The 15,807-nt window shown below is 43.8% G+C and overlaps 1 protein-coding gene across 7 annotated transcripts in view; it reads left to right on the forward strand.

The window, feature by feature from the left end:
• The window catches only part of IQCK (IQ motif containing K), an 82,829-nt gene that overhangs the window by 35,499 nt on the left and 31,523 nt on the right, over positions 1 to 15,807 (forward strand). For 6 of the 7 annotated variants that reach the window (XR_011314707.1, XR_011314706.1, XM_069734162.1 and 3 more), the window contains exon 7: positions 7,268 to 7,352. The exons of the other annotated variant lie outside the window; for it this stretch is intronic. Coding sequence is in view for 4 of the 6 variants with exons in the window: in XM_069734162.1 (XP_069590263.1) it covers positions 7,268 to 7,352 (85 nt within the window). In the remaining 2 variants the exon portion in view is untranslated. The remainder of the gene's footprint in view (positions 1 to 7,267; positions 7,353 to 15,807) is intronic. 7 annotated transcript variants of the gene reach the window in all.

The raw sequence follows: 15,807 nt of genomic DNA on the forward strand, positions 1-15,807 counted from the left end.
CAATAAATACATGATCATAGCACTTTAAACAACTTGGGACTTGACGTCGTACTTCTCATTTGCAAGAACAGGATTCATCTTGGCAGCAGCGCAACACAAAGCAGTGTGCTCCAGTGAATACAACTGTGTTATGTAATACAGCATATAAAATAATCTACTCCTTACTGTAAATTATAAGTAGGAGACACATTAAGGGTCACAGAGGATGCCCGCAACATGTAAAAAGCTAATAGGCTTAGTGTAGTTATACAGGGCTCAGGACACACATGTGAATGGAAGAGGGCTTGCGGTATAATTCATGGAAACTACCCTATATAATGTATAGGGCACCAAAGCACCTTCAGTCAGCTCATCAGTAGAGGTGCTGGGTGTCGGACCCCAGCAATCTGATATTGATCACCTCTCCTCATGATAAAGGCTTAGAAACCTTCTGTATTAATCAACAGCAGTACATGAATCCTTATAAAACACACTCCAGCTTCTGCAGAAGCTCTTTCTGGAGAGTATGTGGGTCTATTACACAAACAGCTGGGTGTGACACCCACACTAGCCAACCACATCAGTTTTTCCTATGAGGCAAGTTGAGCGGTCTACCCCCCTGAGTACTCAGTCTCTTTAACTCCACAGAGCGGGTCATCGTGTTTGGAGCTGAGCCCACTCCACACAGGGCAGATGCAAGCTGTGTTATATAGCCAGCATCTGCTTGGAGCTGCTGTTATCCATTTAGATGCTGCTGTTAATCTCAGACAGTGGCATTTAAGTAGAGCGTTGCTCATGTGCACCAGCTCGTGTCGCAGGCAACCAATGAATTACCATGGCAGAGGGTGTCCAGCTTAAAGTCCCCATAGTGTCACGGGGTTGCCGTGACAGAGAGGATCCAGAAGACCGCTCTGTCTGATTTCTCCTGCACATACACTGACTAGAAGCACTTCACCTTCATATTAAATGGTGCAGATTTTTTTCTAGCAGAGTAGGGGTTAATCTGTTCAGTTCAGGGTTCCGTTCCTGGAAGCTTACCTGCCTTAAGGCTCTCAGCTGTTCACTGTTGGCCACTCCCCTCTTCTATATGTACTGGACTCTGGCAAGTAGGAAATCCCAGAGTTAACTTCATTGCTGCATGGTCGAGGAGCTTTGTTGTTTGAGGAGGCGTTTGGTGTATTTATCTAAGACTGTTGCTTGGTTTTGGTTGTATGCAAATCCTCTTCTTCTCCTACTTTGCTTTTTCCCCATCCTTCACTCCTTGGTGTCTCACTCTGTTTGTGTGTGCATATTTATATGATTGGAATTTTCCTTTATCCCTGTTCATATTACCTTGTTAGTCTGATTGGTGTATAGCCGTACACTACTACTCTCTTCTTCCCTGGGTGGGGGGAGGGAACAGACTGAAGCCGGATTCAGGAGCTCAGCAAGGTATGTGGCCCCGGTGTCTTCACCATTAGAAATAATCTCGAAACAGGGCTAGCTAGGGTGCCCCTAGTGTTAGGAACAGGGAAGGAGTCCCTGGCCCCTGGGATACCAAACAACAGAGTCTGACATTTAGTTGCACTTTATGCTCTCCTGTGAGCATTGCTTGGTCTGGCGCCAAATTAATTTTTGATCCAGGCAGCAGAAGAGCTAGAATTGTCCCTGGTGCCAGCTATAGTTTGCCTCTTCATACATTGCCAGTCACAGAGTGCTCCCCAGTGCCAAAAAAAAAAGAAAAACAAGTGTTCTCCATTGACACGAAGATTATTAGCAAATCCCACCAGTGACACCTTTCCAATTCCCTCCAGTGCCAGCTTACATTACCATCTATCTTATAGTATCAGCCACAGTTCACTGCTGGTACTAGTTGCAGTGTTTCCACCATGTTTATCCAATACCCTGAAAAACACTTACTGAGTGCTACTACTGCAAAGCTGCAGGTGTAATGTATACAAAATGGCAGCACCGACTGCATACCGGTGATAGGCACCCAAAATGCAGCTATGGATACTATTCATAGAGAAAAGTTACAACTCAAAAAACTTGTAAGAAATTGTCTAACACACAGGTTTTTTTCTGAGCCATTCAGAAACTACAAGGTTTTTTGCGAATATTGCTTCATAAAGCACCCTTTTTTGGGTGGGAGGGGAGTTTTTGAAGGAGTTTTTTTTTTAAGTATTTTTACACAGCCTTTTGATTAGACAGTGCTTAATTTGGAGCAGATTCCATCAGGATCTGCGTCAAAGAAGGGACATGCAATTTTTTATTCACCAGGTGTTTTTCAAAGCCTCTTGTATTTGGTGAGTTTATTACATTTACATTTTTGCATTTTTCTCCCACTTCTGGTTTTCACTTACAAATACTTGGGTAGAAAAAAACTCACCAAATACTGAACGTGTGAATGTGGGCTTAGCAAAAAAAAAAAACCTCTCCAAAATCTCCTCATATGTACCTCAAAGTGGATCATGTCCTGTTTCAATGCAAGCTTGAAAATCATATTTCCCGACGAACAAATGTTTTGTTATTCGTCAGATGATCATAAATTTGTTTAGACAGGATGATAATTGGAAACGACTATTACTAGGAAGGTCTTTCCCGACCTGTCGGCCATTGTAAATGCACCACTAGGTTTGTTTTACATGGACAGATGAACTACCACGCGCAGGAAGCCACCAGGGCTGTAGTCGGAGTCGGTGTCATGGAAATTGAGGAGTCGGAGGTTTGGCTTACCGACTCCACAGCCTGGCAGGGCTGTGGAGTCGGAGCCCATTTTGGTGGAGTCGGTGTTATGGAAATTTCGGAGTCGGAGGTTTGGCTTACCGACTCCACAGCCTGGCAGGGCTGTGGAGTCGGAGTCGTGGAGTCGGAGCCCATTTTGGTGGAGTCGGTGTTATGGAAATTTCGGAGTCGGAGGTTTGGCTAACCGACTCCACAGACCTGGACGTCACGTACAGTCAAGCAGCAGCTACAAAAGCAAACAAAATTTTAGAATGTTTAAAAAGAGAGATAAAATCCTGTGATCCCAGCGTATTGTTACCCCTCTAAATCACTGGTGAGGCCACATCTAGAATATAGGATCCAGTTTTGGGATCCAGATTTGAAAAAGGATATTCAGAAGTTAGTCAGTTCAAAGGCAACAACTATATTATTATATATGATGAGAGGTTAGAAAAGTTGGGCTTGTTTAGCTTAAAAAAAGGCTCCTCGTAGGCGTCCTCATCTACATGTATAATTACATGTGTGGTGAATACAAAGGACTGGCACATGACTTATTTTTTCCAAGGACCATAATAAGGAGCAGGGGGCACTCATTACATCTGGAGGAAAGATGTTTCTGACAGATAACTAAGAAAGGGCTCTTTGCAGTTAGAGCAGTCAGACTGTTGAATGCCGACCACAAAGAGGTAGTAATGGCCGATACTATAGCAGCTTTTCAAAAAGAGCAGGATGATTTTCTCACAACAAATGGCATTGTGGGTTATACATAATCTAGTGATAGAGATTATATAACTGGTGGAGAAAAGATGAACTTGATGGACCCAGGTCTTTTTTCAGCTTGTATAGCTATGTAACTATGAAATTCATGCACTTATAGCCTTCACTGCTATCAATGAGGTTATTAATGGTTGTCTGAGGAATGTTCTGCCTCTCTGAATGCACTTGGATAAATCATCAAGAGCCGCTGCTTTCAGCTTCCTTTAAAATTGCTGACCAATGACGTTCCAGATGTGCTGTATGGGTGACGAGTATGGAGACGCTGCAGGCCACGAGGAAGCATGTTTAGGCCACAGAGGCTGCTCACAGTGCAACATGAGGCCTGGTGTGACTTGTGGGACACTTTGGACAAATGGCTGCACCACTGGCAGGGCTGTAGAGTCGGTAAGCCAAAACTCCGACACCACAGCACTGCCTAACTACTGACCATGAACATAAAGTGCAGCACAGATTCATCTACTATATAAAGCTGAATGTGTGTGTGTGTGTGTGTGTATGTGTGTGTGTATGTCCGGGATTGGCATCTGCACCGTCGCAGCTACAGCCACAAAATTTTGCACAGTCACACGTCTGGACCCCGAGAGCGTCATAGGCTATGTTGTGAGGCGAAATTTTAACCCTGCGCGTTCCAATTCACCAAACAATTTTGCCCCTATCTACATAATGGGGAAAAAAGTGAAAGGAAAAGTGTTGGAGGCGTCGAAACTACAGCCACCAAATCTTGCACAGTCACACGTCTGGACCCTGAGAGCGTCATAGGCTATGTTGTGAGGTGAAATTTTAACCCCGTGCTTTCCAATTCACCAAACAATTTTGCCCCTATCTACATAATGGGAAAAAATGAAAGGAAAAGTGTTGGAGGCAAATTGACAGCTGCCAGATGTGAACAAGGGGGACGTAAAGAGTGAGAGCGATGGCGTCAAAGAGTATATACCGTACAGTTGCTAAGGTGGGACCCCGACATGGGATACTCACCACACACGGGGATATGAACACACACAAAATGCGCCACACACTACCACGTGCTTGAACACATATCACCCTCAGCACACATTTCACCACACATTCTCCAACCTCGCCACATAAAAGTCGAAACACAAAAGTCGCCGCTCAAAACTCGCCACGCGCAGAACTCGCCACATGCAAAAACTAGGCTCTTGCAAAACTCGCCACAAGTGCAAAACTCACCTCATGGAAAACTCGCCACACGCAAAACTTGCACACGCGGAAAAATTGCCACATGCACAAAAGTTGCAACACATGCAAAATTTGCCTCACACAAAACTTGCACATACTCAAAAGGCACCACACAAAACTCGCCACGTGCAAAACTCGCCATGCGCAAAACTTGCTGCACACAAGTTGCTACACTAACCTGTCACATGCAACTCGACACACGAAAAGTTGCTACACGCATGTTGCCACACAAAACTCATCTCACAAAAGTCGCTACATGCATGTCGCCACACGCAACTCAACACACACAACTTGACAAACGAAACTCGCCCTAAAACACACACAAGTCTGGTCTTATCCTTCAAAAATAAAAATCTGATTAATAAGCAGACAAACTACAACAAATGTACCATATAGGAAATACGGCAGCTGTCAGTCACATGACCTGTCTATTATGTGTATGTGTGAGCTAATATATACTGCCAGGGGGAGGGCTTCCTGTTGGCTGGGGATTTATCAGGCTGCCAATTTAGCTTACAAATACTGAGGTAAAAATACTGAGCAAATAACGTGTGAACGAGGTCTAATACAGGAGGAGATGACACACAGGTATATACTATATACAGGGGAGATGACACACATATATATACTATATAGAGGAGAGATGACACACAGGTATATACTATATAGAGGAGATGACATACAGGTACATATATATACAGGAGGAGATGACATACAGGTATATACTATATACAGGAGGAGATGACACACAGGTATATACTATACACAGGAGCAGATGACCTACAGGTATATACTGTATACAGGAGGAGATGACATACAGGTATATGCTATATATAGAAGATGACATGCAGGTATATACTATATATAGGAAGAGATGACACACAGATATATACTATATACAGGGGAGATGACACACAGGTATATACTATATACAGGAAGAGATGACATACAGGTATATACTATATATAGAAGGAGATGACATTCAGGTATATACTATATATAGGGGAGATGACACACAGCAGGTATATACTATATACAGGGGAGATGACATACAGGTATATACTATATACAGGAGATGACATACAGATGTATACTATAAATAAGGGAGATGAAAAACATGTATATACTGAGGTGATGAGGTGAAAATGAACAAACATTTTTAAAAAAAACAAACAATGTGATTTTCTGGATTTTTTTTTCTCAGTTTGTCTCCCATAGTTGAGGTCTACCTATGATGTAAATTACAGACGCCTCTCATCTTTTTAAGTGGTGGAACTTGCACTATTGCTCACTGACTAAATACTTTTTTGCCCCACTGTAGCTGTGATGATTCGACTCTATTATCTTTAGAAAGTGCTATAAAGAGTCCGGTTTTCCCACCGACTCATGTGCACAATACATTTAAAAGGGTATTCTTATCTCATACATTTCTGACATATTCACAGGCGTAAATGTATAGTAGATGCAAATCCCACCAATGGTACTTGCATGCATCTCAAGGACAGGCCCCGACTCTTGGCCTGAGATGGGCAGAATTTCCTTTCATTTGTGTAGGAATTTTGATAACTTCTCCACATAAAGCAGCGCGCAGTATGACCCTATTGCTGAGATAGATGCGGGTTCCATTGTTGGGATCTACCATACATTTATGGCATATCTTGTGGATATTACATATATATACTAGAGGGCTCTTCTGGTTTTGTACGTTTATGGGCTTCCTACACGTGACCACCTTGCACCTTGTTTTTCCGCTTCTTTCTTATACAGCCATGCCTGAGACTCTCCAGTGACTTGAACGCGCTCCTGACCCCTCATCCTAGTTTTGATTGATTGAGTGAACACAATGGAGGCCGTTATAGAAGACACAATACGTTCCTGTCAGATTGAAATTACCTCAAATTATCTCCAGCTATAATGCGCATTGGCGGCTGCTTGAAAGTCACAAAGAATATCCCGAATAATAAAGGATATTCCAAATTAACATGATTCATCTCCCGAGACAGAAGATGTTTTGTGATAGGATCAGACTCTTCTTTGTCCTGGGTGGATTCACATTGTGATCACCTTTCATTGGCATTCTATTAAATCCGTCTGTCATGGCACAGTCACAAGGCTCATACATAAAGCTAGGATACACTGTAATTGCACAGGGCAACCACCATATCAGTATTTTTTTTTCATAAATCAATAAAACACATAAATATAACAAACTTTGTAATATATTTTATTGAATAAATCTGCTTCTTCCTCCTCCTGGACTGATCATTCATTCTAAATTCATGGGTAAAATCAGTGAATACAGATTTTCCCGTTACTGAGATAGGAGATGGCAGTTGGATGCTTTTGGTTAGGCCATGTTCACACATTCAGTATTTGGTCAGTATTTTACCTCAGGATTTGTAAGCCAAAGCCAGGAGTGGGTGATAAATACAGATATGGTGACGTGTTTCTATTATACTTTTCCTCTGATTGTTCCACTCCTGGTTTTGGCTTAATAATACTGAGGTAAAAAATTGACCAAATACTGAACGTGTGAGCGTGGCCAAATCGAATAATTTTAGACATTTGGGAAGCAATAAAAAAACTTACTGTAGTACCTTTTTTTTTGCAGTCCAAGACCACCCATTCCTCTATCTCTTCTCCTGTCTGAAGACGAGGCAGCGTTACTTATCCAGTCGTTCTGGAGGGGATACCAGGTAACATCTCATCGACATATAAATCACTTATCTGCTCAAGTCATCCATTAATATCCTTGAGGCTATGTTCCCACGTTCAGTATTTTACCTCGGTATTTGTAAACCAAAGTCAGGAGTGGAACAATCAGGAAAAGTATAATAGAAACACATCACCACTTCTGTATTTTTTCACCCACTCCTGGTTTTGGCTTACAAATACTGATATAGGTCGGCTATGTTCATACGTTGCATTTTTGCTCCTTTTTTTCTGCAGACAAAACCTGCTCTCTTAGCAGTAAAGAAGCTGCTCACAAAAAGCAGGTTTTGCTGCATTTTTTTTTGCTGCGTTTTTATCAGATACATTTCTCTCTAGTGCATGCTAATAGTAACCAAAAATACATAACCGTAATAATCATATGACTAGACCGGACCATACCAGACCAACTGCTCATTCATTAGGAATATACACTCGAGAGAAAGCAGTCATAAGGCCAAATTATATGAAAATACAAAACAACTTTATTAGTATTAACAGGCATAAAATGGCAGGTGGGAAATCCCCCGTGCCGAACTCAGCACACAAAATGGAACTGGTACAGGTCCATTAGGCCATATCAATCAAACAGTGCTATCCATCTGTAAGAAATGAAAAAAAGGAGAAATAGGAGCATATAGTCAAATTGTAAAACAGACAATCTTTATTTATACAAAACCTTTAAAAGAGAGGTATAGGACATAAATATGCATAGTAATGTAACCATAACATAACATGAATAGGGGAAGGAAACATCCCGCATCCCACCCCCCCAGAAATAGTGGAGTAATCAGATGGTCGTAATATAACACCAGGAGGGCACCTAGGCGGGTGACCACATAAGGACACCAAGTAGGTGAAAGCAGACAACACACTGGCCAAAAGCAAGGGTCTCTACATAGTAATGATGCCTAACAAGTGGGTGGCTATCACTGTATAGGGCTAGACGAAATGTCTATACTACCACTCATGGTCCCCGCCACACCAAACCATATCATGTGTAAGGAGTAATGAGGTAATACTGTGTGACGGGAAACCACCGCTACCTATAGCACCAATGGAAAGTACACAGCCAGTGTGTGAAGACGGCCGAAAAAAACGGCCTGTTGCAGACAAATAAGAAAACACGCCTGGTGCTCACCTAATGTCCGTGGGGGGAGAAGGATGAGGGGGGTCCCGCCGGTGTTGACGCCCCGACGCGCGTTTCGCGGCGTAAACACGCCGCTTCCTCAAGGGGAGTATATCGTAAGGCAGAGCAGGACCTGCCTATAACCTCCCCGACCTTAGTCACCTGTTACAGTTTAGCCAATCCAGGCGACGCTAGCGGCAAAAAGAGAAATCCAGCTCACCATAGTAATGATCCCAGGAAGCTCGGATAACGGAAACGCTGTGTCAAGGCGTGAGAGAACCAGGAAAATGAAAAGGAATTCCAGCTCGACGAGGCAGTGAATAGTAAACTAAGGGTGCCCTGTCACCTGAAACGCGTAGATAGTGTGTTTTTTACCTTTATTGTGCTGATGTTTTATCCTCTGCTTCCTATATGAAGTGAATAAAGTACCAAGTTTTTACTTTTCACTGCCTCGTCGAGCTGGAATTCCTTTTCATTTTCTGACGCTAGCGGCGCATGCGCGCTGCGGCGGGTAAGCCCGGCAGGAGGACCTGGCGCCCAGCCCAGCATGGAGATCAGGTGAAAACCACCAATGACTGCACGCTGGACGGAAAGGACGCCGGCCCACATACCGAAGCCGCCCACCTGCAGGGCGATGCGCACAGCCGCAAGGGAGGCGTGTCCATCAGGAGTGAACAAAGAAAGTACAGGGACACAAAGAATAAGGTGACCTGAGCAAAGACACCCCACCACACTATAAGCACACATACCGACGCGATATGTACACAATTGTAATAAAATACATCACTCAATGAGCACAAGATATACAATAGTGGTCCGATCCGCCATGAGGCCAGGGCAATATCACTTGTACTTCACATACTCCGTGGTCTCCGTGGACAATATGTATGGGTATCGGAGGTCTTGTAGTCCATGTAGATGGCAAAGCTGGATGTCAATTAACAATATTTGTGGAGGAGTGAACATAGCTCAGAGCTGGGGAAGCCACAGACAGGGCTCACATAACATAGGACACTGAATAAGAAAAAAGAAGAAAAATAAAAAGGAATTAAAAACAAGTTAAAATCAAAAGGAAAAACACCGGTGGAACTCGGAACCAATATGATGGAGAACATCACACCAAGAGAGAATATCATGGAGGCTAGAGATAGGGAGCAAAACTAAGGGACTCATTAAGACCCTTAGGGGTCACAGTATCGAGTATAGCAATCCACTTCATCTCGATCTGTGCTAATCTTTTCTTATTGTCCCCACCTCTGACACCCAAGTGGAGTACATCAATCCCCCGCACCACAAGTAATTTCTCATTGCAATTATGGTACAACTTGAAGTGGCGGGGGATAGTCTTGAGATCCGCCAGTGTGGACACCGTCCCGGCCGCGCCAATGTCTCGCACATGCTCCCGTATGCGGACTCTAAGCTCACGCGTGGTGAGACCAACGTATATCCTGGGTCATGGACACGTCGCATAATATATGACATTGCTGGAGCCACAGGATATGCGTTGTCTAATTTGGAACGTTTTGGAGCCATCGCTGGAAGTAAAGTCGGAGCAGCGCAAGACATTGGCGCAGGCAAGACAGTGCCCGCACGGGATGCATCCAGGACGAGGACCACTAGAACCAAAGAAATTCCTATCCGGGATTGGGGTATAATGGCTCCGCACCAATAAATTGCTGAGATTAGTCCCTCTCCTAGGAGTCATAAGAGGAAAGGAGCCCAGGGCAGCACGCAGGGAAGGCTCTACCTGAAGGACAGGCCAATGTTTTTTCAAGATGGCCCTCATACTCTCCCATTCATGATTGTAGGTGGAGATGAACCTGATACGTTCATCACCACCCACAGGCCGACGTCGAGAGTTTGGGTGCAACAGATCACTACGTGATGTATTACGGGCCCGGTCATATGCAGCTTTGATGGATCTACGACTGTACCCCCGGGCCACAAATCTTTCCTTTAAATCAGCGGCCTGTGACTCAAAACGTGCTTCCGTGGAACAAATCCGCCGCATCCTGAGGAACTGCCCGACTGGGACAGCCCTAATAGTAGCTGGATAGTGAGCGGAAGAAGCATGTAGTAGAGAATTGACGGCGGTCGGCTTCCTGTACACATCCGTCTGGATGCGCCGGTCACCATCGACCTCCAGACGGACATCCAAGAAGTCGACCGCGGTTTCACTGCAATTATAAGTCAACCGTATATTAAACGGGTTGTTGTTGAGACTAGTCATAAATTCCTCGAGCTGGTGGGCAGATCCCCCCCACAAAAACAAAACGTCGTCGATATAACGAAGCCAGCACAGCACATGGGCAGCAAGCGGTGGGCCCCCGTCGCCAAAAACCTCCCTCTCCCAGGCGCCAAGGAAGAGGTTAGCATACGAGGGCGCACACGCCGCGCCCATGGCTGTGCCCCGCTTTTGAAGATAAAAGGTATTTTTGAAGACGAAAAAATTGTGGGTGAGGATGTAGCCCACCAGCTCGAGGATCAGCTCACAAAGGGGGCTGCCCAGGTCGGAGGCCCCCAGGAAGCGGCGGACGGCCGCCAAACCATCAGAGTGATCTATACAGGTATACAAACTCTCGACGTCGGCCGTCACAAAAATGGTGCCTTCATCCACAAGGATGCCGTCGACCCTAGACAGGACGTCCGTCGTGTCTTTAATAAATGACGGTAAGGTTTCGACTAATGGTTTGAGATAATAGTCGATAAAACGGCAGACAGGTTCACAGATGCTATCGATCCCAGACACGATGGGACGCCCTAGTGGGTCAAGGGCATCCTTGTGGATTTTAGGCAGCAAGTAAAAGGTTGGGACCCTCGGTGACTTTACCAACAGACCCTCAAGGACCATCAGTAAGAAGTATAGAACAAGGTATTAGCCAACAATAATAGCCAACAGCACTGACATTCCTTATACCTAATTTACATATTCATGCGTTAAGTATACATACCAATGGGCCAAATATCAAAAGGCCGAAGGCACATCGCTCCCGTCCACCCCGACGCGCGTTTCAGCTGATACCTTCCTCAGGGGGCGTGTCCATAGTTACATGGACACAGGTTATATACACACAGGGCTGGAAATAGAAGCGCATGATTTAGCACTGTTGTTTGATTGATATGGCCTTATGCATGGTTCCTTTTCTCTCCCTTTTTTCTCCCTTTGTCAATGACGCTCCCTTCTTCTCTGCGCATGGCTTTGGTGTATGTAAACATTGAATACTATACAAACTATGATTAAAACATAGAGGCACTTAGCTCACCGTCTGATCAAATGGTCAAGGGCTGTTTTTAATTAGTGTTGGACGCTACCTGCCCTTTATAGTTGTCATCCTAGGCTCAGGAGATGTAAATCTATTATTGTAGGTTGCCACATGAAGAGGCTGCCTTGCCGCCGGCAGATGGGCTCATGCAGTTTGATGAAAATGTGCGCTCTGTATAGCAATAATGGAGTTCAAAATTCACCTTACCCGTGTTCACATGCACCGTACTTCTTTACTCCTGTGCCTCATCGGAAGCGATGCACATGACATGTGATCCGTAGATAATGGTGATCTTCAGATTCATAGGAATTGTATTGGTGGTTGATCGTTCGGCCTACAGTTATCTCCAAATACTATAGCACTCACTCGGCCGAACACTTGTGTTCTCTATTAGAAAGCTGCTGACTGACACATTGGCCGGTGGCTTATCTCAGGGAGAACAATGCAATAGACAGTCCAAAATCGGAGGTGTCTGATCGACCCCATCAGTCGGCCCGTGCCCCATACACATAGACCATCGATATCGGCAGGATCAGCCGACATTAGTCTATGGGGGCCTCAGTACACTGTGCGGTGGCCATTCTGGGGTACTGAAGTAGAGCTGCAGTACCTAAGCGCGACCACTACGCGGTGTACTGAGCAGTGCGGTCCCAACACTAGTCCCTTGTACTTCCAGCAACGTGGAACCTACTACCAGCTGGTCCTAAGGAAAGGTCGTCAGTATGTAAGTCCTGGGGAACCCATCTAAAAAGAAACGCATAGTACATTATGAAATGCCACCATTAAGGTTTTTTGTAAATCCACACAAACCATGCGCACACCCTACAAATCTCCCAATAGAAATGATGGAATCATATCTTAGTGTGGCATCATTATTATATATATACAAAAAAGGTTGCACTCTATCATGCAAAAGCATGTCTAATATGAAATATATGAATAGCAAAATGGCTTTTGAACATTAGGAAAATATTTAAGAGACGCTTTGCACAGAATTTGATATAATCAAATAGTGTGAGCCCATCAAGCAATCGTCAAGGTGGTCTCATAAAACTGATGGGTCCCTGATCTCCCTGTCCAAATGTGAACACTTACCGAAGGCCAATGTCTGTATGCCTGGGTGAATGTGGACACCTCTGTTCAGCAAAGCCTACATATGGTTTGACCGGGACCAAGTGTGATGAGATGCAATTAACCCCTTTACCCCCAAGGGTGGTTTGCACGTTAATGACCGGGCCAATTTTTACAATTCTGACCACTGTCCCTTTATGAGGTTATAACTCTGGAACGCTTCAATGGATCCTGGTGATTCTGACATTGTTTTCTCGTGACATATTGTACTTCATGACAATGGTAAAAATTCTTTGATAGTACCTGCGTTTATTTGTGAAAAAAACGGAAATTTGGCGAAAATTATGAAAATTTCGCAATTTTCCAACTTTGAATTTTTATGCAATTAAATCACAGAGATATGTCACACAAAATACTTAATAAGTAACATTTCCCACATGTCTACTTTACATCAGCACAATTTTGGAACCCAAATTTTTTTTTTGTTAGGGAGTTATAAGGGTTAAAAGTTGACCAGCAATTTCTCATTTCTACAACACCATTTTATTTTAGGGACCACATCTCATTTGAAGTCATTTTGAGGGGTCTATATGATAGAAAATACCCAAGTGTGACACCATTCTAAAAACTACACCCCTCAAGGTGCTCAAAACCATATTCAAGAAGTTTATTAACCCTTCTGGTGCTTCACAGGAATTTTTTGAATGTTTAAATAAAAATGAACATTTAACTTTTTTTCACAAAAAATTTAATTCAGCTCCAATTTGTTTTATTTTACCAAGGGTAACAGGAGAAAATGGACCCCAAACATTGTTGTACAATTTGTCCTCAGTATGCCAATACCCCACATGTGGGGGTAAACCACTGTTTGGGCGCATGGCAGAGCTCGGAAGCGAAGGAGTGCCATTTGACTTTTCAATGCAAAATTGACAGGAATTGAGATGGGACGCCATGTTTCGTTTGGAGAGCCCCTGATGTGGCTAAACATTGAAACCCCCCACAAGTGACACCATTTTGGAAAGTAGACCCCCTAAGGAACTTATCTAGAGGTGTGGTGAGCACTTTGACCCACCAAGTGCTTCACAGAAGTTTATAATGTAGAACCGTAAAAATAAAAAATCATAATTTTCACAAAAATTATCTTTTTGCCCCCAATTTTTTATTTTCCCAAGGGTAAGAGAAGAAATTGGACCCCAAAAGTTGTTGTACAATTTGTTCTGAGTACTCTGATACCCCATATGTGGGGGTAAACCCCTGTTTGGGCGCACGGGAGGGCTCGGAAGGGAAGAAGCACTGTTTTACTTTTTCAACGCAGAATTGGCTGGAATTGAGATCGGACGCCATGTCGCGTTTGGAGAGCCCCTGATGTGCCTAAACAGTGGAAACCCCCCAATTATAACTGAAACCCTAATCCAAACACATCCCTAACCCTAATCCCAACAGTAACCCTAACCACACCTCTAACCCTGACACACCCCTAACCCTAATCCCAACCCTATTCCCAACCGTAAATGTAATCTAAACCCTAACTGTAACTTTAGCCCCAACCCAAACTGTAGCCCTAGCCCTAACCCTAGCCCTAGCCCTAACCCTAGCCCTAACCCTAACCCTAACCCTAGCCCTAACCCTAGCCCTAACCCTAGCCCTAACCCTAGCCCTAACTCTAACCCTAGCCCTAATGGGAAAATGGAAATAAATACATTTTTTTAATTTTTCCCTAACTAAGGGGGTGATGAAGGGGGGTTTGATTTACTTTTATAGCGGGTTTTTTAGCGGATTTTTATGATTGGCAGCCGTCACACACTGAAAGACGCTTTTTATTGCAAAAAATATTTTTTGCATTACCACATTTTGAGAGCTATAATTTTTCTATATTTTGGTCCACAGAGTCATGTGAGGTCTTGTTTTTTGCGGGACGAGTTGACGTTTTTATTGGTAACATTTTCGGGCACGTGACATTTTTTGATCGCTTTTTATTCCGATTTTTGTGAGGCAGAATGACCAAAAACCAGCTATTCATGAATTTCTTTTGGGGGAGGCGTTTATACCGTTCCGCGTTTGGTAAAATTGATAAAGCAGTTTTATTCTTCGGGTCAGTACGATTACAGCGACACCTCATTTATATCATTTTTTTATGTTTTGGCGCTTTTATACGATAAAAACTATTTTATAGAAAAAATAATTATTTTGGCATCGCTTTATTCTCAGGACTATAACTTTTTTATTTTTTTTGCTGATGATGCTGTATGGCGGCTCGTTTTTTGCGGGACAAGATGACGTTTTCAGCGGTACCATGGTTATTTATATCTGTCTTTTTGATCGCGTGTTATTCCACTTTTTGTTCGGCGGTATGATAATAAAGCGTTGTTTTTTGCCTCGTTTTTTTTTTTTTTTTTTCTTACGGTGTTTACTGAAGGGGTTAACTAGTGGGCCAGTTTTATAGGTCGGGCCGTTACGGACGCGGCGATACTAAATATGTGTACTTTTATTGTTTTTTTTTTTTTATTTAGATAAAGAAATGTATTTATGGGAATAATATTTTTTTTTTTTTTCATTATTTTGGAATATATTTTTTTTTTTTTTTTTTTTACACATTTGAAATTTTTTTTTTTTTACTTTTTTACATTGTCCCAGGGGGGGACATCACAGATCAGTGATCTGACAGTTTGCACAGCACTCTGTCAGATCACTGATCTGACATGCAGCGCTGCAGGCTTCACAGTGCCTGCTCTGAGCAGGCTCTCTGAAGCCACCTCCCTCCCTGCAGGACCCGGATCCGCGGCCATCTTGGATCCGGGGCTGGAGGGAGCAGGGAGGGAGGTGAGACCCTCGCAGCAACGCGATCACATCGTGTTGCTGCGGGGGGCTCAGGGAAGCCCGCAGGGAGCCCCCTCCCTGCGGGAAGCTTCCCTGTACCGCCGGCACATCGCGATCATCTTTGATCGCGGTGCCGGGGGTTAATGTGCCGGGGGCGGTCCG

This window comes from Ranitomeya imitator, chromosome 7, assembly GCF_032444005.1.
Source record: "Ranitomeya imitator isolate aRanImi1 chromosome 7, aRanImi1.pri, whole genome shotgun sequence".
NCBI classification, from domain to species: Eukaryota; Metazoa; Chordata; class Amphibia; order Anura; family Dendrobatidae; genus Ranitomeya; species Ranitomeya imitator.